The 27,900-nt window shown below is 44.8% G+C and overlaps 1 protein-coding gene across 4 annotated transcripts; it reads left to right on the plus strand.

Annotated features, from left to right (window-relative positions):
• RDH13 (retinol dehydrogenase 13) lies at positions 1–27,900 on the plus strand. 4 transcript variants are annotated; one of them, XR_007519283.1, is made up of 8 exons: positions 1–164; positions 4,946–5,064; positions 6,287–6,442; positions 12,682–12,786; positions 19,352–19,564; positions 21,525–21,626; positions 23,141–23,553; positions 27,784–27,900. XR_007519283.1 is itself a non-coding variant. In XM_049900881.1 (7 exons), the coding sequence occupies exons 1-7, from the start codon at positions 100–102 to the stop codon at positions 23,383–23,385; spliced, it is 1,005 nt and encodes a 334-aa protein (XP_049756838.1). In that variant the 5' UTR covers positions 1–99; the 3' UTR covers positions 23,386–23,940. The 4 variants fall into 4 exon arrangements, 2 of the variants coding, with proteins under 2 accessions (XP_049756838.1, XP_049756839.1); XR_007519284.1 differs by having other exon boundaries at positions 23,141–23,510; XM_049900881.1 differs by lacking the exon at positions 27,784–27,900 and having other exon boundaries at positions 23,141–23,940.

Here is a 27,900-nt window from a genome sequence, read left to right on the forward strand (position 1 = left end):
TTACCCACGTGGATCGCAGGGAAGGAGCCTTAGTTCCTGGAGTGACCGCGGAGCGCGTCTGCGGACTGCTCCGCGGCGGTACCACTGCCCCAGGCCGGCATGAACCGATACCTTGTGCCACTGTCCGTGCTGGGCACGGCGGTAGGTGGCACAGTGCTGCTCAAGTGAGTACATGCCACTGTCCCGGGAGCATAAATGGTGGTCCGGTCGGCAGCGGGAAGGGAGGGAAGGTCTGGTAGAGATCACCAACTCCTCGCAGACTCTGGGATCCTCCAGTTCACCAGATCAACAGAGCTCCCCCAGAATGTGAGGGGGCAAGCCTAGGCTTACAGAGGGCTGGGCTCCGGCCCAAGGTCACCCAGAGAAAGGGAAGGATCTGGACCCTTGTAAATATTTTGGTCTGGTTTCTTCCGGACTTTTAATTAATTCAGCAAATATTTATTCAGCACTTTATGTTACATGCTGGCCTGGAAGCAAAGGAAGTATATACCATTCAAAGTCTCGTTGTCAGACATTTAATACCAAATGAGGTTGTCCAACTCGGTATACAAAGAGATCCTATTGGGTAGCATATATACATACACTGTTTTCTTCCTTCCATCCTTCCCTCCTTTTCTTCTTTCTATCCTCTTTCTTCCATCTCTCTCTCGGTCCCTCCCTTCCTTCTTTTCCTGAGCAATTTGGGATTATATTGAATATACAGAATAATCCCAAAACCAAACCCACTGCCATCTAGTAGATTCCAATTCATAGCAACCCTATAAAACCAAACCAAAAACTCATTGTCTTCGAGTGGATTCTGACTCATAGTGACCTTATAGGACAGAGTAAAATTGCCCGATAGGGTTACCAAGGTTGTAATCTTTATGAAAGCAGACTGCCACATCTGTCCTGTGTAGAGGGTGGTTGGTTTGAACTACCAACCTTTTGGTTAGCAGTTGAGCACTTTAACCACTGGGCCACCAGGGCTCCTGAGTGTACAGAATACCAAACAAAAAAAAACCAAAATCCTTTGCTGTTGAGTCAATTCTGACTCATAATGACCCTATAGAACAGAGTAGAACTGCCCCATACGGTTTCCAAGGAGCGCCTGGTCGATTCGAACTGCTGACCTTTTGGTTAGCAGTCTTAGCTCTTAACCACTATGACACCAGGGCTTCCGGTATACAGAACAGTAGCTGCTATTTGGCTGAGCCCTGGTTGCGCAATGGTTAAGTGTTCAGCTGCTAACAGAAAGGCTATCAGAGCTCATCAGGAGAAAAGAGCTGACATCTGCTCCTGGGAAAGATTACAGCCCAAGAGACCCTATGGGACAGTTCTTCTCTGTCCTATAGGACAGTTCTTCTCTGTCCTATAGGGTCACTATGAGCTGGCATCAGCTCCATGGCACCTTTTTTTTTTTTAAAATAATTTTTACTGTGCTTTAAGTGAATATTTACAAATCAAGTCAGTCTCTCACACAAAAACCTATAGACACCTTGCTACACACTCCCAAGTACTCTCTCAATGAGACAGCCTGCTCTCTCCCTCTGCTCTCTCTTTTCGTGTCCATTTCGCCAGCTTCAAACCCCCTCCACCCCCTCTCATCTCCCTTCCAGGCAGGAGATGCCAACATAGTCTCAAGTGTCCACCTGATCCAAGAAGCTCACTCGTCACCAGCATCCCTCTCCAACCCATTGTCCAGTCCAATCCATGTCTGAATAGTGGCTTCGGGAATAGTTCCTGTCCTGGGCCAACAGAAGTTCTGGGGGCCATGACCACTGGGGTCCTTCTAGTCTCAGTCAGACCATTAAGTCTGGTCTTATGAGAATTTGGGGTCTGTATCCCACTGCTCTCCTCCATCAGGGGTTCTCTGTTGTGTTCCCTGTCAGGGCAGTCATTGGTTGTAGCCGGGCACCATCTAGTTCTTCTGGTCTCAGGATGATATAGTCACTCGTTCATTTGGCCCTTTCTGTCTCTTGGGCTCGTAATCGCCTTGTGTCCTTGGTGTTCTCCATTCTGCTTTGATCCAGGTGGGTTGAGACCAATTGATGCATCTTAGATGGCTGCTTGCTAGCGTTTAAGACCCCAGACGCCACTCTTCAAAGTGGGGTGTGGAATGTTTTCTTAATAGATTTTATTATGCCAATTGACTTAGATGTCCCCTGAAACCATGGTCCCCAGACCCCTGCCCCTGAACAGCTACTATTTATTACACACCTGGAGAAAATGCCTGCCACGTGTTCACACAGCTAGAAAGTGGGAAGCTGTGGTTGGAACTCAAGTGTGTCTGACTAGAGAACCCACAGTTTTTCCCACTACTCAGCATCGTATCCTGTTTATTTCCCATCTTTAACTTAGCAGTAAAGAGTGAACCGGATGGCACAAATGGTTAATGTGCTTGGCTACTAATCAAAAGATTGTTAAATACACTCAGAGGTGCCTCGGAAGAAAGGCCTGGTGAACTTCTGAAAGATTAGCCATTGAAAACCCCATGGAACACAGTTCTGCTCTGACACATGTGGGGCTGTCATGAGTCTGAACCAACTGGACAGCCACTGGTTTTTTAAGAGTGACCATCCAAGCATGTTCATAAATATTCTTGCAGACCATTTTAGAGAATCCATCCTTATTGGCTCATGGTTGTCTGCATTCTTTCTGCACTAGACACAGCATTGCATGAATTACTCTTGCATATGTACCACTTTTAGGATAAATGTTTAGAAGTGGAATCACTGGGGCAGAGGGAAGGCATGCATTTATAGCTTTGATGGTTGTTAGCTGCCGTGGAATTGACACCGACTCACGGTGGCCCCATGCACAACAGAGCAAAACACTGCCTGGTCCTGCACCATCCACGTAATCAGTTTCATATGGTTGCAGATCTGACCGCTGTGATCCAGTTTTGTTTTTTTTTTAATCATTTATTCTTTTGTTGTTGTTGTTGAGAACATACACAGCAGAACATACACCAATTCAACAGTTTCTACATGTACAATTCGGTGGCGCTGATTACATTCTTTGAGTTGCGCTACGATTCTCAGCCTCCTTGTCCAAGTTGTTCCTCCACCATTAACATAAACACTGCCCGCTAAGGTTCCTGTCTGATCTTTCAAGTTGCTGTTGTCCATTTGATCCTATGGATAGTTCTTGAAAGAGCTCAGTGCTCAAGGCAGATGTTCTTTTTTTTTTTTTTTTTAATTTTTATTGTGCTTTAAGTGAAAGTTTACAAATGAAGTCGGTCTCTCATACACAAATTTATATACACCTTGCTGTATACTCCTAATTGTTCTCCCCCTAATGAGACTTTTTTCTCTTTTTTAATGAGACAGCACACTCCTTCCCTCCACTCTCTTCGTGTGTATTCCGCCAGCTTCTGACTCCCTCCACCCTTTCATCTCCCCTCCAGATTGGAGATGCCAACACAGTCTCAAGTGTCTACTTGATCCAAGAAGCTCATTCTTCACCAGCATCTTTTTCTCTCCCATTGACCAGTCCAATCCCTGTCTGAAGAGTTGGCTTCGGGAATGGTTCCTGTTTTGGACTAACAGAAGGTCTGGGGGTCATGACCACCGGGGTCCTTCTAGTCTCAGTCAGACCATTAAGTCTGGTCTTTTTATGAGAATCTGGGGTCTGTATCCCACTGCTCTCCTGCTCTCTCAGGGGTTCTCTGTTGTGTTCCCTGCCAGGGTAGTCATCGGTTGTAGCTGGGCACCATCTAGTTCTGGTGTCAGGCTGATGTAGTCTCTGGTTCATGTGGCCCTTTCTGTCTCTTGGGCTTATAATTACCTTGTGTCCTTGGTGTTCTTCATTTGCTTTTGCTCCAGGTGGTTTGAGACCAATTGATGCATCTTAGATGGCCGCTTGCTAGCGTTTAAGACCCCAGATGCCACTCTCCAAAGTGGGATGCAGAATGTTTTTTTAATGGATTTTATTATGCCAATTGACTTAGATGTGCCCTGAAGCCATGGTCCCCAAATCCCCGCCCCTGCTACACTGGCCTTCGAAGCATTCAGTTTATTCAGGAAACTTCTTTGCTTTTGGTTTAGTCCATTTGTGCTGACCTTGCCTGTATTGTGTGTTGTCTTTCCCTTCACTGAAAGTAATTCTTATCTACTATCTGACTAGTGAATAAGCCTCTCCGTCCCTTCGTCCCTCCCTCCCTCCCCACTCTCGTAACCATCAAAGAATATTTTCTTCTCTGTTTAAACTGTTTCTTGAGGTCTTATAATAGTGGTCTTATACAATACTTGTCCTTTTGCAACTGAGTAATTTCACTCAGCATAATACCTTCCAAATTTCTCCATGTTATGAAATAGCTTCACAGATTCATCTCAAGGCAGACATTCTTTACTAGTTAAGCTATTGTTTGATTATTTATTTATTTGATTGTGTTTTAGGTGAAAGTTGACAGCACAAATTAGTTTCTCATTCAAAAATTTATACACAAATTGTTTTGTGACATTGGTTGCAATCCCCACAGTGTGTCAGCACGGTCTCCCTTTCCCATTACACCTGGGTTTTGCTTGTCTCTTCATGCAAGTTTCCTGTCCATTCCTGCCTTCTTGTCTTTACTTTTGGGCAGGTGTTGCCCACTAGATCTCCTATACTTGACTGAACTAAGAAGCACGTTCCTCATGTGTTTTATTGTTTGATTTATAGGCCTGTATAATCTTTGACTGGAAGGTGAACTTCGGGAGTGGTTTCAGTTCTGAGTTAGCTAGGTGTTCGTGGGGGTTATTGTTTGGTTTTTAAGAAGACTTCAGGGGATATTTTTGGTTTAAGGTTTAAAGAATATCTCAGGGCGATAGTTTCGGGGGTTCATCCAGCCTCAATTCATAGGGTTTTCATTGACTGATTTTCAGAGGTAGATTCCCAGGCCTTTCTTCCTAGTCCAAATCCAATCTGAGTGGTATCCTTATAAAATAGAAGAGACACAAACAGAACTGTCATTTCTCAACTTTAGAGACTATGTCGGTGGTGGGGCCTGTCCTAGCAAGGCCACCATACTTGGGAAGACTGTCATTGTGACGGGCGCCAACACCGGCATCGGGAAACAGACAGCCTTGGAACTGGCCAAAAGAGGTAAAGTACCAACTGGTTGCCTGCTTTTGGCGCCCAAAGCTCTGGTGTGAGGTCAGGAGCATAGAGGGGGGGGTTTGATTTCTTGGGAGATGTTGCAGTCATTGGATTTTTTGCATTGCAAGTGGTAGAAACCAAACTAATGATACCTTAAGCCAAAAAGGCTTGTGTACTTGGAATGGGTAGGGAGGGTTCAGGGTCCCAGAGAAAGCTATAGGATGCTTGGATTTTTTTTTTATTTTGGTTTTTCTATTGTGTTGACCTCACTTTTTCCTACTGTAGTTGGATTCAGTTTGAGTTGGCGGCCAGAGTCAGAGGTCAGGGGTTAGGACCTGACTTCAGGCTGTTCCAGACATAGGTTGCTCCAGCTTAACGATTCCAGTGGAAAGAGAGAACCTCCTCCTCCTCCCCCCTCCACCCAGTGCCCATGTATATAAATTTTCAGGGAAGGGTTCTGACTGGCTCCTCTTGGTTATATGCCCACACCCTGGACCAATCACTGTAGCCATTCATTTATTCATTCATTCAAGAAATATTTATTGAGCCCTGTCTACTGCTCAATCCTGCTTCCTGTTCTCAGTTTTCTAATCTTTTTTTTTTTTTTAATTTTTAACAGCTTTCCAAAAACCAAACCAAACACATTGCCGTCAAGTCGATTGCTACTCATAGCAACTCTATATCGAGATATAATTCACATAGCACACAATTTACCCATTTAAGTGTGCACCTCAGTGGCTTTTAGTACAGTCACAGAGTTGTGCAACCATCATCACGTTTTAGAATGTTTTCATCATCCTGGAATGAACTTCACACTCCTCCATTCTTGTTGCCCAGCCCTAGGCAACCACTAATCTGCTTCCTGTTTCTCTAGATTTCCCTGTTCAGGACATTTCATCGGAATGGAATCATATAGTATGCGACCTTTTGTGACTGGCTTCTTTTACTCAGCATAATGTTTTAGAGGTTCCTCTACGTAGTAGCATGTATCAGTGCTTCATCCCTTTTTATGGATGAGTAATATTCCATTGTATGTGTATATCACATTTTGTTTATCCGTTCACCTGTTGATGAACATTTGGATTGTTTCCACCTTTTGTGAATAATGCTATTCTGAATGTTAGTTGTGTGGACATAATGTTTCCATTTCTCTGGGGGTAGCTACTTAGGAGAGGATTTATTTTATTTTTTTCTTTTTCTTTTAATTTTCCCTGTCCTGGGCTTCCAGGAGGCAACGTCATTCTGGCCTGTCGAGACATGGAGAAGTGTGAGGCGGCAGCAAAGGACATTCGTGGGGAGACCCTCAATCACCACGTCAACGCCCGATTCTTGGACTTGTCTTCCCTCAAGTCCGTCCGAGAGTTTGCAAGGAAGATTATTGAAGGTAGGAAGGAGAATGCTGGCTTTGTAGGACAGAGGTCTTGGACAGCTGGCTTCCAACGCCAGGCCTGAGGAGCGAGTTAAACCAAGCAAGTTCTAGAGCAGGAGTCGGACAACTACAGCCATGGGCCAAATCCGGTTACCTTGTTTTTCTTAATTTAAAACAAAAAAAATTATTATTTATTTTTTTAATTGTACTTTAGATGATGGTTTACAGAACAAACTACTTTCTCATTAAGCAGTACACATATTGTTTTATGACATTGGTTAACAACCTCACGACATGTCAACAGTCTCCCTTCTCAACCCTGGGTTCCCCATTACCAGCTTTCTTGTTCCCTCTTGCCCTCTCGTCCTTGCCTCTGCGTTGATGTGCCCCTTTAGTCTCATTTTGCCTTATGGGCCTGTCTAATCTTTGGCTGAGGGTAAACCTCAGGGGTGACTTTATTACTGAGCTGAAAGGGTGTCCAGGGGCCATACTCTCAGGGTTTCTCCAGTTTCTGTTAGGCCAGCAAGTCTGGTATTTTTTTTTTTTTTTTGAATTAGAATTTTGTTCTACATTTTTCTCCAGCTCTGTCTGGGACCCTCTGTTGTGATCCCTGTCAGAGCAGTCCGTGGTGGTAGCTGGGCACTATCTCGTTGTACTAGACTCAGTCTGGTGGAGACGGTGGTAGATGTGATCCATTAGTCCTTTGGACTAATCTTTCCCTTGTATCTTTAGTTTTCTTCATTATTACTTGCTCCTGAAGGGGTGAGAACAGTGTTGTATCCTAGATGGCCGCTCACAGGCTTTTAAGATCCCACATGCTACTCACCAAAGTAGAATGTAGAACATTTTCTTTATGAACTATGTTATGCCAGTTGAGCTAGTTGTTCCCTGAGACCATGGTCCCCACAGCCCTCATCCCAGCGATTCCGTCCCTCAGGGAGTTTAGATGATGGTTTACAGAACAAACTACTTTCTCATTAAGCAGTACACATATTGTTTTGTATGGAGCTTCCATGACCTTGCCTTGGACAAGTTGTGCTGGCTTCCCCAGTATTGTGTACTGTCTTACCCTTCACCAAAGTTGCCACTTATCTATTATCTATTTAGTGCAAAACAAAAAATTTTAAAAGAATGCATAAATCTTATAGAAAACTTAAAACATAGAATGAAAGTTTTTTTTACATCTAATTTTTTTTTTTTAATCGGGGTGAAATTTCATAATGTAAAATTAACCATTTTAAAGTTCACAGTGTTCAAGTTACATTCACAGTGTTATGCAACCACCACCTCTGTCTAGTTCCAAACCATTTTCATCACTGCAGAAAGAAATCTCATACCTGTTAGCCCTGACTCCTCATCTCCCTCTCCACCCCCACCAGCCCCTGACAACCACTGATCTACTTTCTGTCTCCATTGATTTGCCTGTTCAGGATATTTCCTGTAAATGAAATCATACAGTATGTTTTCACGATTCATCCCTGTCGGAACATGTATCAACTTCATTTCATCTTATGATTGAATAATATACCACATTTTGTTTACCCATTCATCTGTTGATGGTCCCACTGTACCATACCAGTTGCCATCTAGTCAGTTCTGACTCATGGTGGCCCCCTGTGTGTCAGAGTAGAAGTGTGCTCCATAGGTCATCAATGGCTAATTTTTCGGCAGTAGATTGCCAGGCCTTTCTTCCAAGGTGCAAAGCAGGCAGGCTATAAATGGCTAAAAATCTGCTTTTCTGGGCTATTTTTTAAACAATTGGATGTGTACATATACGTATTTGGCACCTATGGGCTTGTTGGGCTGATGGGCCCCAGTCTGTTATGAAGAAATGAACAACCTGGGGCCAATACACAGAGGCCATCTTTGGCTCATTAACAAGACAGGTAGATATAGACAATATGTGCTATAATGGAGGACTCATAGGGTGCAGTATGGAGTATAGGGAACTGCTGCTTTCTTTGCTGGGGAGTTTCTTTCAACAAATCCAAGGATTATGCTGGTATTTTCAGCAGTTCTGCCAAATTGATGACTCACTTCCTTGCCTCCAGCCAGGTGTGCTCAAAACTATTTACTTCTTTTTCTAGTAGGAAATTAAGTACGTGATTAAGCATCCTGAAAGTACAAAAGGTATACAGCAGTCTTCCTGCTATACCTGCCCCTAGCTATCCACAACCAACATCATGATAAATGGAGAAAAGGTTGAAGTTGTCAGGGACTTTATTTTACTTGGATCCACAATCAACACCCATGGAAACAGCAGTCACAAAATCAAATGATGCACCGTGTTGGGCAAATCTGTTGCAAAAGGCCTCTTTAAAATGTTACAAGGCAAAGATATTACCTTGAAGACTCAGCTGCCCCTGACCCAAGCCATGGTGTTTTCAGTCGCCTCATATGCATGCGAAAACTGGACAGTGAATAAGGAAGACCAAGGAAGGATTGATGCCTTTGAATTACGGTGTGAGAGAAGAATGTTTAATATACCGTGGATTGCCAAAAGAACAACAAATCTGTCTTGGAAGAAGGACAACCAGAATTCTCTCTTAGAAGCAAGGATGGCTAGACTTCCCCTCACATACTTTGGAAATGTTATCAGGAGGGCCCGGTCGTTGGAGGAGGACATCATGCTTGACTAAAGTAGAGGGTCAGTGAAAAAGAGGAAGACTGTCAATGAGATGGATAAACATAGTAGCTGCAACAATGTACTAAAGCATAATAGGAGTTGTGAGGGTGGCGTAGGACCAGGCAGTGTTTTGTTCTGTTTTACATAGGGTCGCTATGAGTTGGAACCGACTTGACGGCACCTGACAACAACAACAACAGCTACCCAGTTATCTGCTCTCTTCAGAGGTGTTCTGTGATCTGGCTTTTTGTGTATCTTTTTGGAGGTGTTTTGTGCATTTTTAAAGCAAACAGGTATCTACATTCTACCCCCACTTAGCTTTTTTCTACAAATGGTAGCCTGCTATCCATACGGTGCTGTTCCTGCCCCTTACTTTTCTGTTCCCATGCTTTCTTGAAGATCATTCCATATCAGTGCCTGAAGAGCTTCCTCATTCTTGTTTTTGGCAGTATTGTTTATTCCTGTGTGTGAATCTGGCAGATTGACTTAACTGGTCCTCTATCAGTGGACACTTGGCTTGCTTGTTTCTAGCCTTTTGCTGGAATATCCTTGTGTAGATGAATTCTCACATGCACGAGGATATCTGTTGATCTTTGAGACAGCCTATTTTCCTCTACCCTTTCCAACACAACAGATGGAAATACTGCATCTTTGTCATCAAAGTGACATCTTTGCTTTTTAAAACTTTAAAGAGGTCTTTTGGAGCAGATTTGACCAAGGCAATGTTGTTGTTCGTTGTTGAGTCAATTCCAACTCATGGTGACCCCACATGTGCAGAGTGAAACTGCTTCGTAGGGTTTTCAAGGCTATGACCTTTTGGAAGCAGGTACTCAGACCTTTCTTCCAAGGTGCCTCTGGGTGGGTTTGAACTATCAGCTGTTTGCGCCACCCAGCCATGTTGCCCAATGTGGTAAATATTGTTTGATTTCTTGACTGCTGCATCCATGGACTTGCAGCTCTTACCGCTAGAGTATTTCCTGATGTATTTGGTCATGTGTTTGACTCTTAGCTGCACTAGATTGTGAGGTCCGTGTGGGTGGGGGCCAGAACTCTGTCTTGTTCACCCTGTATTTCCAGTGCCCAATAATAGGTGCTTAGAGAATACTTAAGCGAATAATTATTAATACAGTTCTGCCAGGCAGGTGCTACTATTATCTTTTTTTTTTAAATGAGGAGACTGAGTCACAGAGAAACTATGCAACTTGGCCAGGGTCATACAGCTGGTCAAGGGTAGAGCTGGTATTTGAACCTTGTCTGTCCAGCTCCAGAGCTTGTGTTCTTTATGCAAGATCTTTAGCACTGGCTGTTACAAGTAGAATTATTGAGGCAAAGGGCATGCACATCTTTAAAGTTTGGATTGTTGTCGGTTGTCCTCGAGTCAAGCTGAGTCCGCTTCATGGCGACCCCTTGTGTGTCAGAGTAGAACTGTGCTTCATAGGGTTTTCAAGGCTGTGACCTTTTGGAAGCAAATTGACAGGGCTTTCTTCTGAAGCATGTCTGGGTAGGTTCAAACTGCCAACTTTTCAGCAGTGGTTTTTTTTTTTTTAGTAGTCCACTGCTTAGCCATTTGTGGACGCAGGGACTGCAGAACTTCTGTTCTTAACTGCTATGCTGCATTCCCTTCTCCACAAATAAATAAAGAAATCCTCCCTATTTGCAGATTCCATATTTGTGAATTCTCCTATGTGCGAACATTTCTTTGTAATCCCAAAATCAGTACTCATGGAGCTTTCATGGTCATTTGTGGACATGCACAGAGTGACGAAAAAGTTGAATCACTCAACGTGCATGTTCTCAGCTGAGGTCGAAGAGGGCGATGTCCTACCTGCTTGTTTCAGCTCTCATCCTGTAAACAAGTGTCCTTTTCCTGATCTGTTTCATGCCACATTTTTCTAATTTTTGTGCTTTTTGCTGGTGATTTTGCTGTTTGAAATGGCTGCAAGTGCAGTGCTCAGGTGCTCTCTAGGGTTCCTAAGTGCAAGAAGGGAGGCTGTGATAGGCCTTACAGAGAAAATACATGTGTTAGATAAGCTTTGTTCATTCATGAGTTACAGTGCTGTTGGCCATTAGTTCTGTGTTAGTGAATTAACAATATATATTTAATAATGTGTGGTGCAAATGATTAATGCACTTGGCTGCTAACCAAAAGGTTGTAGATTTGAGCTCACTCAGAGGCACCTCAGAAGAAAGACCTAGCTGTCTGCTGAAAAATCAGCCACTGAAAACCCTGTGGAGCACAGTTCTACTCTGACACACGTGCAGTTGCCATGAGTCAGAATTGACTTGACAGCAACTGGTAACTGGGAAGGTGTCTTTAAAGAGAAACACATATAACAAAATGTTTTGACCAGAAGCTTGCAGGAAGCTAACCCTGTGTTTCCTCTAGGAGTAGTGGTTCAATATTGGCTAATTCAGTGTTCGTGGTCGACTTCATAGAACATAAATCCATTGCCGTTGAGTCGATTCCAAACCAAACAGACCCTTAAGGATAGAGTAGAAGTGCCCCATAGGGTTTCCAAGACTGTAATCTTCGTGGAAGCAGACTGCCACGTCTTTCTCCTGCGGACCAGCTGGTGGGTTCAAACCACCGACCTTTCTCTTAGCAGCTAAGTGCTTAACCACTGCACCACCAGGGCTCCGTTATGAAACATAACAACTGCAGGTAATGAGAATCGACTGTAGAGGCTCCTGCTTATCAGTTGTTAGACACTTAATTCGCTATCTCCACTAATCCTGAACACCACTTTGGGAGGAAGGCACTGTTACTCATCCCATTTTATGGATGAGAAAACTGAGACTCTGAGAGGGACACTTGATTGTACAAACGAAGTGGCAGAATTGGAATTCAAACCCAGAACTGTCTATCTGCAGGGCCCTGGCTCCCACACATAACCCCCAATTTGAGGCCCCAGAGCTCCTGCAGCAGACCCAGTGTCTTTCCTGTTCTGGAAAAGCTTTATGAGGCCCAGATGGGGGTCTTGTGGATTGAATTGTGTCCCCCAAAAGTATGTTTTGTAAATCCTAACCCCTATACCTGTGGTGGAGCCCTGATAGCACAGTGGTTAAGAGCTCAGGCTGCTAACCAAAAAGTTGGGAGTTCGAATCCACCAGCTCTTGGAAACCCTATGGGGCACTTCTACTCTGTCTTGTAGGGTTGCTATGAGTTGGAATCCACTCGATGGCAACAGGTTTGGTTTTGATTTTTTATATCTGTGGTTATATCCCATTTGGGAATGGGTTTTTTTTGTTAGGTTAATGAGGGAGTATTAGTGTAGGGTGTGTTTTGAATCAATCTCTTTTGAGATATAAGAGAGCAGATTAGACAAGGAGGCAAGCAAGCAGAGATGGGGGAAGATAGATGTCATGCTGAGGAACAGAAGCTGAAAAGAGACAAGGACCCAGACCCAACAGAGAGAGAAAGCCTTTCCTAGAGCTGGTGCCCTGAGTTCGGACTTCTAGCCTCCTAACTGTGAGATGATAAATTTCTGTCTGTTAAAGCCTCCCACTTGTGGTATTTCTATTATGGTAGCACCTGGTAACTAAGACAGGGGGCTTTGTCCCTCGGTGTGGTGCTGATGCCTCACACAGGTGTGGAGCTGATGTGTTTGTCCTTACCCCTGTCTTCCAGAGGAGGAGCGAGTGGACATTCTGGTCAACAATGCGGCCGTGATGCGGTGCCCCCACCAGACCACCGAGGATGGCTTCGAGATGCAGTTTGGCGTGAATTACCTGGGTGAGGGCATGGCCTGTGCTCTGGGTGGTTCCAGCCTGGGGTTTGAGTGGATTCCTTGTGGGTGGGTCACAGGCCCTGGGAGGGCACCCTTGCCCATTAGCTAAGGCAGCAGGGTCTGCCCCTCAGTGAGCCCCTTGCCGAGTTGTCAGGCCTTTGCTAGTTTGCTGACGAATCATCAGTTGGACGCTCCATCAGCCATTTTGTTACTCCTTCAGTTACTGTTGACCTTTTTTTCCCCTTCTCTGTCCATCCTTCAGTCTCAGTCTGTTGGTTCTTCAACCACTCAGAAAATCCTGTGATGTCTCCATTCGTCAGTCAGTCCTTCAGTCTGTCAGTTTGTCCTTCATTCTGTTGGTTGATCTTTCAGTTTCTGTCTGTCCTTCAGTCTCTGTCAGTCCTTCAGTCTGCTTGTCCTTCACTCTGTCAGTCCTTTAGTCTCCATCAGTCCTTCAGTCTCTGTCTGTCAGTCCTCTCAGGGAGTCCTTTGGCCTCTCCCTTTCTTGGTCAGTCTCTAGTCATCAGTCACTGGCCTGGGCTTTGAGGTCCAGGAGGGCATCCCTGAGGATGTGGCAGGTGACGGAGGTGGAAAGACGAGTTGGTCTTCCTGCCCGGGCCTTGCTTTCACAAGGCCCTGGGACGGGAGCTAGCTTGGTGTCCTCAGGGAGCAGTGAGGAGGCCGTGTAACAGGAGCTGAGTGAGCAGGGGCTGTGTGGAGGGAGATGAGGGTAGTGGGGTCGGTGGAGCCTGACCACACAGGGCCTTGGAGGCCATGTTGTGAGCTTGGTCTTTATCTTAAGAGCAAGGTAGGGAACAGCTAAGGGTGATGGCTGAACAACATAATGAACACAATCAATGTCACTGAACTGTACACGTGAAGATTGTTGAAATGACAAAATGTTTTATGTATATATATATATATATACATTTACCACATACACACACACACACACACAGAGTTAAAAAAAAAAAAAGCAAGGTTTGGGGAGGTGACTCTGAAATGTGTGAAAAGGTGTGTGTGTGAGTGTGAGACATGACCCCCTGTATTGGGGGCTGGAGTGGATACAGGTGACCAGCATAGGGGCCGAGTGTAGAGGCGGAACGAAGAGGAGATTCCTGGAGAACCTCCAGCATCAGGGTACATCAAATTTGAATAATTGATATGCCCGGCAATTCCTTATACCCCTACCACGTTCCAGGCCCTGTTTCGGGCAAGTTGTCTGTGTGATCACTTCTTCCTCCATTTTTGTCCCATTTCACTAAAGAGAAGATTGAGGTCAGTGTGTTTGTGGCTCAGATGGGAGGAAGCAAAGGGGAATCAGGTGAATGCAGACTTGGAGGAAAGAGCCAGGCAGTCTAGAGGGGAGAGGGCCAGATGGTTGGACAGCAGATCCTCCCTGCAGGAAGGAAAGAGTAGAGACATGAGGTGAGGGTTGATCTTGTTTGAATGTCTGCCCTCTCTCCCTCCCACTCGTTCAACAAATATTTACCCTGAAGGTATATGTCTTGAAATGGTGTTTGACTAAATGACAGTGGTTCTCAGCTTGGGGACAATTTGCACCCCAGTGGACATTTGGCAATGTCTGGAGGCATTTGTGGTGCAATGGTTAAGTGCTTGGCTGCTAACTGAAAGGTTGGTGGTTTGAACCCACCCAACTGCTCTGCAGGAGAAAGACCTGGGCGATCTGCTCCCATAAATGCTACTGCCTAGGGAACCCTATGGGGCAGTTCTACACCATCACATGGGGTTGCTGTGAGTTGAAATCAACTCGACGGTACCCAACAGCTTGGGGGTGGGTGGTGCTACTGCCATCTAGTGGATGGAGGCCAGGAATGCTACTCAACATCCTACAATGTACAGGAGAGCCCCCCCACCACAGAGAATTGTCCAGCCCCAAATGTCAGTAGTGCCAAGGTTGTAAAACTCTGCTGTATAAAAATGGAAAGCTTTGGAAAAAAGATGCCATCAACAAAATCAATAGATAAATGATTGTTCTGAGCAGTAACACTTGTAATACTGGTGATAGTTAAAAGGGCAAAAACAAGGCTTCTCAAGCTATTTGGGGGGAAGTACCGGATTTTGTCTTTTTAAAAAATATCCAAACAGACATGGACCCATAATTTTGTAAAATATAATAGAAATTATTAGAGAAATAAAAAACAAAGATAAAATACTTGTTATTATCAGCTTTAACAGGTATGTTGTTGTTGGGTGCCACTGAGTTGATTCCGACTCCTAGTGATCCCATGTGACAGAGTAGGACGGCCCAATAGGGTTTTCTTGGTTTGAACGAACCCTAGCTGCTCCGTGGGAGAAAGATGTGGCAGTCAGCTTCCTAAAGATTACAGCCTTGGAAACCGTGTGGGGTAGTTCTGTTCTGTCCTGTAGGGTCGTTATAAGTCAAAATTGGCTCTATGGCAATAGGTTTGGTTTTGGGCTAAATCTTTACAGGAGCAGATCACCAGGTCTTTCTACTACAGAGCCGCTGGGTGGGCTTGAACCACCAACCTTGCAGTTAGCAGCTAAGCCTTTTTAAAAAAATTTTTTATTATGCTTTAAGTGAAACTTTACAATTCAAGTCAGTCTCTCATACAAAAATTTATATACACCTTGCTGTATACTCCTAGTTGCTCTCCCCCAGTGTGGCAGCACACTCCTTCTCTCCACTCTCTATTTTTGTAGCAGCTAAGCCAAACTGTTGTGCCACCAGGGCTCCTAACAACAGTAACAAATGCTTGTTAAGATACCAGTAAAACAAAAAACTAAACTGGTTGACATCAAGTTGATTTCAACTCATAGCGACCTTATAGACAGAGTAGACCTGCCCCATAGGATTTCCAAGGAGCAGCTAGTGAATTCGAACTGCTGACCTTTTGGTTAGCAGCCAAACTCTTAACCACTGCGCCACCAGGGCTCCAAGATACCAATAAAACCCATCACCATGGAGTTGATTCTGACTCATAGCGACCCTATAGGACAGAGTAGAACTGCCCCATAGGGTTTCCAAGGAGCACCTGGTGGATTCGAACCGCCAACCTTTTGGCTAGCAGCTGTAGCTCTTAACCACTACACCACCAGGGTTTCCAAGATACCAATAGCACCCCTCAACCCCTTTCCAGTGGTGAGAATCAAAAAATGTCTCTGGACATGACCAAGTGTCTTCTGGAGGGCAAAACTGTCCCCAGTTAAGAACCTGTTATTGGGAAGGTTGTCTTAGTTATATAGTGCTGCCATACCAGAAATACCACACATGAATGGCTTTAACAAATAGAAATTTATTTTCTCATAGTTTAGGAGACTAGAAGTCCAAATTCAGGGCACTGGCTTTAGCCGAAGGCTTTCTGTCTCTATAGGCCCAGGGGGAAGGTCCTTGTCTCTTTTGAGCTTCTGTTCCTTGACAATCTTCATGTGGCTTGGCATCTATCTCCCCCATCTCTGCTTGCTTGCGTCCTTGCGTAATCTGCTCTTTTATATCACAAAATTGATTAAGACACACCCTACACTCATACTGCCTCATTAACTAACAACAAAACCCATTCCCAAATGGGATCATAACCAGAGGTGCTTGTTGTTGTTAGGCGCCCTCTAGTCCTTTCCAACTCACAGTGACACCACGTACAACAGAAGGAACACTGCCTGGTCCTGCACCATCCTCAAAGTCGTTGCTATTTTTGAGCCCACTGTTGCAGCCACTGTGTCAATCCATTTCGTTCAGGGTCTTCCTCTTTTTTCATGACCCTCTACTTTAACCAAACCTGATGTCCTTTTCCAGGGATTGGTCCCTCCTGATAAGGTGTCCAAAGTGTGTGAGATGCAGTCTCGCCATTCTCTGTTCTGAGGAGCATTCTGGCCATACTCTTCTAAGACAGACTTGTTTGTTCTTCTGGCTATCCGTGATACATTCAATATTTTTCACCAGCACCATAATTCAAATGCATCAATTCTTCTTCAGTCTTCCTTATTCATTGTCCTGCTTTCACATGCATATGAGGCGATTGAAAATACCATGGTTTGGGTCAGGTGCACCTTAGTCCTCAAGGTGACACCTTTACTTTTTAACACTTTAAAGAGGTCTTTTGCCATAGATTCGCCTGATGCAATATGTCGTTTGATTTCTTGACTGCTCCTTCCATGGGCGTTGATTGTGGATCCAAGTAAAATGAAATCCTTGACAGTTTCAATCTTTTCTCCATTTATCATGATGTTGCTTGTTGGCCCAGTTGTGCGGATTTTTGTTGTCTTTATGTTGAGGTGTAATCTATACTGAAGGCTGTAGTCTTTGATCTTCATCAGTGCTTCAAGTTGTCTTCGCTTTAAGCAAGCAAGGTTGTGTCATCTACATAATGCAGGTTGTTAATGAGTCTTCCTCCAATTCTGATGCCTTGTTCTTCTTCATATAACCTAGCTTCTCGGATAATTTTCTCAGCATACAGATTGAATACGTATGGTGAAAGGGTACAACCCTGATGCACACCTTTCCTGATTTTAAACTACACAGTATCCCCTTTTTCTGTTCTAATGTCTGTGTACAGGTTCTTTATGAGCACAATTAAGTGTTCTGAAATTCTCATTCTTCACAATGTTATCCATAACTTGTTATCATCCCCATAGTCGAATGCCTTTGTATAGTCAATAAAAAACAGGTAAACAGCTTTCTGGTATTCTTTGCTTTCAGCCAAGATTCATTTGACATCAGCAGTGATATCCCTCATTCCACGTCCTCTTCTGAACCGGACTTGAATTTCTGGAATTTCCTTGTCGATGTAGTGCTGCAACTGTTTTTGAATGATATTCAGTGAAATTTTACTTGCGTGTTTTATTAATGATATTGTTTGATAATTTCTGCATTGTGTTGGATCACCTTTCTTTGGAATGGGCACAAATATGGATCTCTTCCAGTCAGTTGCTCAGGTAGCTGTCTTCCAAATTTTTTGGCATAGATGAGTGAGCACCCCCAGCGCTGCATCCATTTGTTGAAACATCTCAAGTGGTATTCCGTCAATTCCTGGAGCCTCGGTTTTCGTCAGTGCCTTCAGTGCAGCTTGGACTTCTTCCTTTAATACCATCAGTTCTTGATTATGTGCTACCTCCTGAAATGACTGAACATTGACCAATTCTTTTTGGTACAGTGACTCTGTATTCCTTGTATCTTCATTTGATGCATCCTGCGTCGCTCACTATTTTCCTTGTAGGTCCTTCAACGCTGCAACTCAGGGCTTGAATTTTTTCTTCTTTCAGCTTGAGAAATGCTGAGCATGTTCTTCCCTTTTTGTTTTCTAACTCCAAGTCTTTGCACATTTCATTAGAATTCTTTGTCTTCTCGAACTACCCTTTGAAATTTTTTGTTCAGCTCTTTTACTTCATCATTTCTTCCATTCACTTTAGCTACTGTACATTCAAGAGCAACTTTCAGAGTCTCTTCTAACATCCATGTTTCTTTCTTTCCTGTCCTTTTGCTTTCTTCATGTATGATGTCCTTGATGTCATCCCACAGCTTGTCTGGCCTTTGGTCATTAGTGTTCAGTGCGTCAAATCTATTCTTGAGATGATCTCTAAATTCAGGTGGGATATACTCAGGGCCATACTTTGGCTCTTGTGGACTTATTTTAATTTTCTTCAGCTTCAACTTGAACTTGCATATGAGCAATTGATGGCCTGTTCCACAGTTTGTCCCTGGCTTTGTTCTGACTGATGATACTGAGTTCTCTATTGTCTCTTTCCACAGATACAGTCTATTTGGTTCCTGGGTATTCTATCCGGTGAGGTCCATGTGTATAGTCACTGTTTATGTTGTTGAAAAAAGGAATTTTCAATGAATAGGTCATTGGTCTTGCAGAATTCTATCATGTGATCTCCGGCGTCGTCTCTATCACCAAGGCCATTTTTTCCAACTCCTAATCCTTCATTGTTTCCTACTTTCAAATTCCAATCACCAGTAATTTTCAATGCACCTTGATTGCATGTTTGATCAATTTCAGACTGCAGAAGTTGGTAAAAACCTTCAGTATCTTCATCTTCGGCATTAGTGGTTGGTGCATAAATTTGGATAATTGGTGTTAACTGGTCTTCCTTGAGGGCGTATGGATATTATGCTGTCACTGAAGGTGTTGTACTTCTGGATAGATCTTTTTTTTTTTTTTAACATTTTATTGTGCTTTAGGTGAAAGTTTACAGAGCAAATTAGTTTCTCATTCAAAAGTTTATGCATAAATTGTTTTGGGACATTGGTTGCAATCCCAACAATATGTCAGCACTCTCCCTCTTTCCACCCCGGGGTTCCCCGTTTCCATTCATCCGGTTTTCTTACCCCTTCCTGCCTTCTTGTCTTTGCTTTTGGGTTTAGGATAGGTTTTGAAATGTTCTTTTTGACAATGAATATGATGCCGTTCCTCTTCAATTTGTCATTCCTGGCATAAAGAGCTATAGGGATCGCGAATTACAACAAATGTTTTTGGAGGACATAATTCAATCCATAACAAGGGTGAAATAAAGTAATGTTGCCAACACAGTCCTGGGCACGTGGGAAGTGTTCAAAAAAAGTTTTTTTTAATTGTTTTCTTCATCCAGGTCACTTTCTTTTAACAAACTTGCTGTTGGACAAGCTGAAAGCCTCAGCCCCTTCACGGATCATCAACCTCTCCTCCTTGGCCCACGTTGCTGGGCACATAGACTTTGATGATTTGAACTGGGAGAAGAAGAAGTATGACACCAAAGCAGCCTACTGCCAGAGTAAACTGGCCATTGTCCTCTTCACCAAGGAACTGAGCCGGCGGCTGCAAGGTGCGTTGGTGAGGAGTCTCACTGGCCCCCCTCTTTCTTTAGCTCTGAGTCTAGAACAGTCCTGCTGGGACCTCAGCCAGCGGAAGGTCAAGAACTGACTCAAGATAAAGTAGCTACATATATGGCACAGATACAACCATGCCTCATTCTAGGGTCTGAAGCAGACATCACTCATCAATCACAGCATTCTTCTCTGCTGAACCTGGATAAGATCTAAACCTTTGGTGCTCTTGGCCAGTGGGTCTCAACCACGGGTGATTGTGCCCCCCCCCCAGGAGATATTGGGAAGTGTCTGCAAATATTTTTGGTCATCACAGTTGGGGGTGGCATGCTGCGAAACCTACCACAGGGTACAATCTAGCCCCCCACAGCAAAGAATGAGCTGGCCTAAGATGTCCATAGCTCTGACGTTTAGAAACCTGCTCCACGCCCTTGTTTCTCAAAGGTGGTCTGTCTTAGTGTCCTAGTGCTTCTGTAACAGAAATACCACAAGTGGGTGGCTTTAACGAACAGAAATTTATTTTCTCACAGTTCTGGAGGCTAGAAGTCTGAATTCAGGGTGCTGGCACTAGGGGAACGCATCCTTTCTGTCTGCTTCCATGGGAGATCCTTCTGTCACCTCTGTGACCCTGGAGTTTCTCGGTCCCAGGTGATCTCCATGTGGCATCTGTCTTTCCCCCATTTGTGCTTTTTTGCTTCTGTGCCTAGTCTGCTCTTTTTGTATCTCAGAAGTGGTTAGGTTTATGACCCACCATATACTGATATGGCCTCATTAAAGTAACAAAGAAAATCCTATTCCCAAATGGGATTACATCCACAGGTGTAGAGGTTGGGATTCCAATGCATATTTTGGGGAAACACAATTTTATTCATAACAGGTTCCATGGACCAGCAATGCCAGTATCACCTGGAGCTTGTTCTAACTGCCACATCATAGACCCCAGCCAGCACCCTGATTCAGAATCTCTGGGGGAGGAGCCCAGTGTTCTGGGTTTGACAAGCCCTCCAGGTGATGTTTGCACCCACTCAAGTTTGGGCAACCATGCACAGGAGTTGCCTCAGGGAGCCCTGGTTAGTGCAGTGGTTAAGCGATTGGCTGCTAACTGAAAGATTCGTGGTTTGAACCCATCCAGCAGCTTTGTGGGAGAAAGGACCTGGTGACCTTCTTGCATAAAGATTACAGCCTCCAGAGACTGAAGAAATCCCAAGAGTATGGCCCTGGACATCCTTTTAGCCCAGTAATAAAGTCAGTAATAAAGTCGCTCCTGAGGTTCACCCTTCAGTCAAAGATTAGACAGGCCCATAAAATAAAACGAGACTAAATGGTCACACCAGCCTGGGGCAAGGATGAGACAGCAGGAGGGGACAGGAAAGCTGCTAATAGGGAACCCAAGGTTGAGAAGGGAGAGTGTTGACATGTTGTGGGGTTGGCAACCAGTGTCACAAAATAATATCTGTATTAATTGTTTAATAAGAAGATAGTTTACTCTGTACACCTTCATGTAATGTACAATTTAAAAAAAAAAGATTATAGCCTCGAAAACCCCATGGGGCAGTTCAGCTCTGTTGCATGGAGTTGCCATGAGTCGAAAATTTACTCGATGGTACTCAACAACAATAGCAATCCTTAAGGAGCCCCGGTGGTACAATGGTTAAGCAATCGGCTGGTAACCCAAAGGTTGGTGGTTCGAACCCACCCAGGGTCTCTGCGGAGAAAAGTTCTGGTGATCTGCTCCCATAAAGATTACAGCCTACGACACCTGACAGGGCAGTTCAACTCTCACATGGGGTTGCCAGAAATCAGAATCGACTCAATGGCACCCAACGGTGAGGTTTCAGAGTGAGAGATAAGGTCTGGATTTGAGTGTAGAAAATAGCATCATTCAGGGAAGGCACAGGTGTTCAGCTAAGGAGTGGATCTGTCATCTGCCTGGACTCCTCACTGTACTTCTCTGCCCAGGGTCGGGTGTGACCGCCAATGCGCTGCACCCTGGTGTGGCCAGGACTGAGCTGGGTAGACACACGGGCATGCATACCTCCACCTTCTCCAACTTCACACTTGGTGAGTTCCCTCCCTCCCTGGGGTCCCTCAGCCGAGCCCCCTGCCCCTGCCCTCCCAGCCTAGGGCCCAGGAACCTTTGACTCTCTGCCCCCCTTCCAGGGGCTTTGCTTCTGCACCATCTTCTGTGCCTCCCATGGTGCTGAGAATGAGTCATTTTTCTATGTTTATTTGGACATGTTGTGGAATCTACTTGACAGCAATGGGTTTGTTTGGTTGGTTGGTTTTGGTTGTGAGTTAGAGGGACTTCAGGGCTGATGCAGGAAAAAGAGATGGCTATGAGATAGCAAAGCAGCCCTAGTGGCATAGTGCCTAAGTGCTCGACTGCTACTGAAAGGTGGGCTGTTCGAACCTACCCAGCAGCTGCATGGGAGAAAGACCTGGCAATCTCTTCCCATAAAGATTACAGCCTAGAAAATCCTATGGGGCAGTTCTACTCTGTTACCTGGGGTCTCTATGAGTCAGAATCGACTCGATCCATACAACAACACAACATCTTATCTAGGGCTAACAGATGTTGGCCTCAGAACAACCCCAGGACAGAGGCCAGAGCCCCATTTGATTGACGAGAAAACTGTGTCTCAGACAGGGAAGCTATAGAGCATAGCGGCTAAGAGCCTGGGGTCCCGAGTCAGGCTGTCCTCAGAGTAACTCCAGCTTCACCATGAACTAGCTGTGCAACCTGGTTAAGTGGCTTCATGTCTCTGAGCCTCAGTTTTCCCATCTGTAAAATGAAGGCCATCCTTACAGTCTTTGGGAAGATTTGATGAGACCTCCTTTAAAAGGGCCAGCACCATGCCTGGCCCAGAGCATAGGCTGAATAAATAGTTAAACCAGTCAAAACCAGTTGCCATGGAATCAGGTTCAACTCACTGCAACCCCATGTGTGTCAGAGTAGAACTTTGCTCCACAGGGTTTTCAGTGAATGTGATCTTTCAGAAGTAGATGGCCAGGCCTTTATTCTGAGTATGTGCTAGGTATCAGGAATCTTAAGTGGAGGCTGGCTCAGGATGCAGTCAGTAAATAAAAATTATTTTAGTGAAAAAGGAGGTGGGTTAAAGAATCAGGGCTGGCTGAGAGGAAAGAGAGCTTAGCTTCTATTTGCCTGGGAAAAGCAGGGAAGGCTTCCTGGAGGAGGCCACTTTGTGGTGGTCCCTGACTACAAGCTGAAATGTTGGTGGTTCTAATTCATCCAGAGCTACCTTGGAAAAAAAGGCCTAGCAATCTGCTTATGAAAGGTCACAGCCTTGAAAACCCTTTGAAGCAGTTCTGCTCTGTAACACATAGGGTTGCCATGAGTTGGAGTTGCCTAGATGGCAACTAACAACAGCAGAAACTACTTTTGGAGAGGTGGAGGGAGCCACAGGGCCAAAGGCCTGGAGGTGGGATTGCTCCTTGGGTTCTGTGGGTCTCCAGGGTGACTTCCAGACTCAGCAGATCCCCTGAGGGTGGAGCAGGGCTTCCTGTATTCTCTTCTGTGAATGTGTGTGCAGTGAATGCTCTCTGACTGATTGCAGGGCCCGTCTTCTGGCTGCTGGTCAAGAGCCCCCAGCTGGCAGCCCAGCCAAGCACATACCTGGCCGTGGCGGAGGAATTGGAGGGTGTTTCTGGAAAGTACTTCAGCGGACTCAAAGAGAAGGCCCCAGCCCCTGAGGCTGAGGATGAGGAGGTAGCCCGGAGGCTCTGGGCTGAAAGTGTCCGCCTGGTGGGCTTGGACATGTCGGATGGGTCCTCTGTCGGGAGGCAGCCTCTCCCCAAATAACCTCTGGGAGTAGGTGTATGGAGCACCAAGACCTAGGGAAGCTGGCGGCAATACCCACATTGCCCTCTAGATGGCAGTGTGGAGCTATGCAACGTTCCCACTGGCCACAGCCAACTGGACTACAGGTGGGCATCTGGCTTGGGGTCAGCCTGTGTGCCGTGCCAACAGGTGAGCTGAACCATCAGGTGTCTCCCTTGGGAATCCACCTGGGAACTGCCAAGTGAGGAGTTGGCTCCCAGTGGTTGGTGGTGGTGTCAAGAGCCAATCACACCCATGCTAGAGGCACATATGATGTCGTTCCTTCCTCCCACCAGCTGTAAAATGTGGTCAACATCACCCCTCCTTGGTGTTATAGGGGCTGTTTAGTATCGTGTCCATGATGATAACTGTTAAGAGCATGAGCGAGAAACTTGACAGTTCCTGTGGGGGCTTATACATGTGCTGTCTCCCCCCTGAGCCTCGGATTTTTTAACTGTAAAATGGGCATAATAACCATACTACCTCATTCAATGGTGTGGTAAAATATATACAATAAAACATTTGTCTTTTCAACCATTTTTACATGTGCAGTTCAGTGGCATCGATTTTGTTCATGGTGTGAGACCTTTACTGCCATCCTTTTCCACATTTTTCCATCACCTTTAACAGAAGCCCAGTGTCTCCTAAGCAATGAGTTCCCCTTTCTCTCTCCCTCACCCACCCCTGGTAACTACCAATAACCTTTGTTGTCATTGCTAGGTGCCTTCTAGTCAATTCAGATTCCTAGCGACCCCATATGACAGAGTAGAACTGCCCCATAGGGTTCCCTAGGCTGCCGTCTTTACTGGGACAGACTCCCAGGGCTTTGTCTTACAGAGCCTCTGGGTGGGTCTGAACTACTAACCTTTAGGTTAGCAGCCGAGTATTTAATCATTGCTCCACCAGGACTCCTTTTCCAATAACCTTAGCTCTGTATATTCTTGCCTATTCTAGATATTTCATATAAGTAGAATCACATAGTATTTGTCCTTTTTTGACTGACTTATTTCACACAGAGTGATGTCAGCCTTTTTTTTTCTTCTGAATTGTGCTAAAAATATACCTAACAACACACCTGCCAATTCAGCAGTTCCTCCGTTTTCTAAATGTACAATCCAGTGGCATTGATTTCATTCTTCATGTGCAGCCATTATCACTATCCTTTCCTGAATTATTCCACCACCATTAACATAAACTTAGTGCCCCTAAGCAAATACTCCATTTTCAAACTCACTCTTGGATACAAAAACAATCTAATAATCAAAGATTTTATTATTTTTTTCCCCATGTGTATAGGGAAGTGCTTATGGGAGCTGAACAAAGACAACTCAATTATTTATTCTTTGCAGGGCACCAAGATGCCAATTTAAATATGACCAGGGCAACATGCCAAGCAGATGTTCAGATTTTTTAGGGATGAAAGTTTTCTTCCACTGCTGAGGGAAGCAAACAGTCTTTGAAGACTGGGTGTCTTATGAGACATCTGTGTTACAAGCGGGGAGGGTTGGGACTAGAGTGAGGCAAGCGAGGCAGTCATATTGGGCACAGAATTTAAGGTGGTACCAAGAAACTCCAAAATAAAGATAAGCTGTACCTTGACTATTAATGTTGGTGGTTCGAACCTACCCGGGGCACTGCAGAAGAAAGGTATGGCGACCAGCTTCCTTAAAAATTACAGCCAAGAACCCTATGGAGCAGTTCTACTGTAATACATGGGGTCGGAATTGACTAGATGACATTAAAAAAAAAAAAAAATGCAATGGCTAAGTGCTCGGCTGCTAACTGAAAGGTTGGCAGTTCGAACTCACTCTCTTCAGGAGAAAAGACCTGGTGATCTGCTCCTGTAGAGATTACAGCCTTGGAAACCGTATTGGGCGGTTCTACTCTGTTCTATAGGGTGACTATGAGAATCGACTTGACGGCACCCAACAACAACAACAAAGTTTGTTCTTCACAGGAGATTGGTTGTCTCTCCCCCATTTAGTTATTTATTCAATCATTTATTTATATCAATATGTATTCGTGAATATTTATTTCAAAATTTGAGTTACATTATTCAACAAAGCTTCTATTTTAGGTTACTGTATTCATTATCTATTGCTGTGTAGCAAATTGCCTCAAAACCAAGGGGCTTACCAAAGGGTTGTCGTTAGCTGCCTTCAAGTTGGCCCCCGACTCATGGCGACCCCATGCACAGCGAAATGAAATGCTGTCCAGTCCTGCACCATCCCCATGATCACTTGCAGGTTGGACTGTTGTGATCCATAGGGTTTTCAGTGACTGATTTTTGGAAGTAGAGTGCCAGGCTTTTCTTTGTCTGTCTTAGTCCGGAAGCTCTGCTGAAACCTCTTCAGCACTGTTGTTGTGTGCTGTCGAGTCAATTCCGACTGATAGTGACCTTATAGGGCAGAGAAGAACTTCCCCATAGGGTTTCCAAGCCATAATCTTTATGGAAGCAGACTGCCACATCTTTCTCCTATGGAGCCGCTGGTGGGTTTGAACTGCCTACCTTTTGGTTAGCAGCCGAGCGTTTAACCGCTGAGCCACCAGGACTCCTTGTTCAGCATCATAGCAATACCAAAGAATTAGTACTTGTCACAGGAACAGCCTCCAGACCCTTCCTGATTGGTCTGCCCTGCCCCACCCACCTGCTCTACAATGTCTTTAACATCACCCCTCCTTGGTGTTATGGAGGCTGCTTAGTATAGGATGTCCATGATGGTAACGAACAAGATCAGGTACGTGAGGGAGCCTAGCACGGTGCCTGATACATTGGAACAATCCGGAAAGTTGTAGAAAGTTGCCTGGCACAAGGTCCACCAGACTGTCAGAGATGACTCATTTTGCCATCACGGGGTTTTCATTTGAGAAGCAGATAACGGAAATAGTTTTTAGTAGAATAACAGCTTTTTATTTCTTAGTGGGCAAACCTGAAATAGGAACCTGTGGTCAGCAATGAGCTTTCCAAGATGTGTGTGGGAAAGGATTCTTGGATGGCAGCTGAAGGGGCGGGGGGAGGGAAGTGAAGGGGAGAAAACTGTCCATGGACATCCTATGGAGCAGTTCCTTTTTTTTTTTCCAAATAATTTATTTTTGTTGTTGTGAAGATACACAGCAGAACATAACACCAATTCAACGCTTTCTACGTGTACTATTCAGTGACATTGATTATATTCTGCAAGTTGTGCAACCATTCTCTCCCTCCTTTTCCGAGTTGTTCCTCCCCCATTAACATAAACTCACTCCCTGATATATAAAGTTCAGATCTAATCTTTCGAGTCGCTGTTGTCAATTTGATCCCATATAGATAGTACTTAAAGAGCACAATGCTGAAGGCAGACATTCTTTACTAGTTAAGCTAACCTATTATTTGATTTTTAAGAAGACTTAAGGGAATATTTTTGGCTTAAGGCTTAAGGTCTAAAGAATATCTCAGAGCAATAGTTGTAGGGGTTCATCCAGTCTCTATGGCTCTAGAAAATCTGGATTCTATGAGAATTTGAAATTCTGTTCTGCATGTTCCCTCTTTTGCTCAGAATTCTTCTATAAAATCCTTGATCAAAATATTCAGTAATAGTAGCTGGAAACCATCCAGTTTTTCTGGTCTCATGGCAAAGGAGCAGTTATTCATGAAAGCAATTAACCACCCATTCCTATGGAGCAGCAATCATCTAACACATGGGGTCGCCATGAATTTGGAAATGACTCAATGGCAACTGGTTTGGTTTTTTTGGTGGTGCAAATGGTTAATGTGCCAGGCTGCCAACCAAAAACTATGCAGTTTGAGTGTGCCAGAGGTACTTGGAAGAAAGGCTTGGATATCTACTTCTGAAAAATTAGCCATACAAAACCCTATGGAGCTCCCTTCTACTCTGACACACATGGGGTCACCGTGAGTTGGGGTTGACTCTTTGGCAAATGGTTGGTTTGTTGGCTGGTTGAAGAGGGTAGTGGTAGTTCAATGGCAGAATTCATACCTGCCACGTGGGACCAAAAACCAAACCCATTGCCGTCGAGTCAATTCTGACTCACAGCGACTCTGTAGGGCAGAGTAGAACTGCCCCATAGAGTTTCTAAGGAGCGCCTGGTGGATTTGAACTGCCAACCTTTTGGTTAGCAGCCGTAGCTCTTAACCAGCATGCCACCAGGGGTTCCCCCTGTGGGACACCCGGGTTTAATTCCTGGCCAGTGCACCTCATCCTCAGCCACCACTTGTCTGTCAGCAGAGGCTTTCATGTTGCTATGATGCTGAGGGACTTGGAGAAAACCTTTATCTGGACACACAAAGTCAATCATTGCCTGGCGGGTAGATGTGTGCAATGCGGCTCAGAGTTAATCCTTTCCCCAACCGCTCACCACCAACATCTGCTTTCTTTCCAGGACTGAGGAACGCCAAGGACCACAGACATTGACTCACAAATCAGTGTAATCCCCACCTACTTCCCTGAGCCTTCGAGGTGGCTCACAACCCTAGCCGTAACCCGAAGAGAGATGAAA

Source organism: Elephas maximus, chromosome 11 (assembly GCF_024166365.1).
Source record: "Elephas maximus indicus isolate mEleMax1 chromosome 11, mEleMax1 primary haplotype, whole genome shotgun sequence".
NCBI lineage: Eukaryota > Metazoa > Chordata > Mammalia > Proboscidea > Elephantidae > Elephas > Elephas maximus.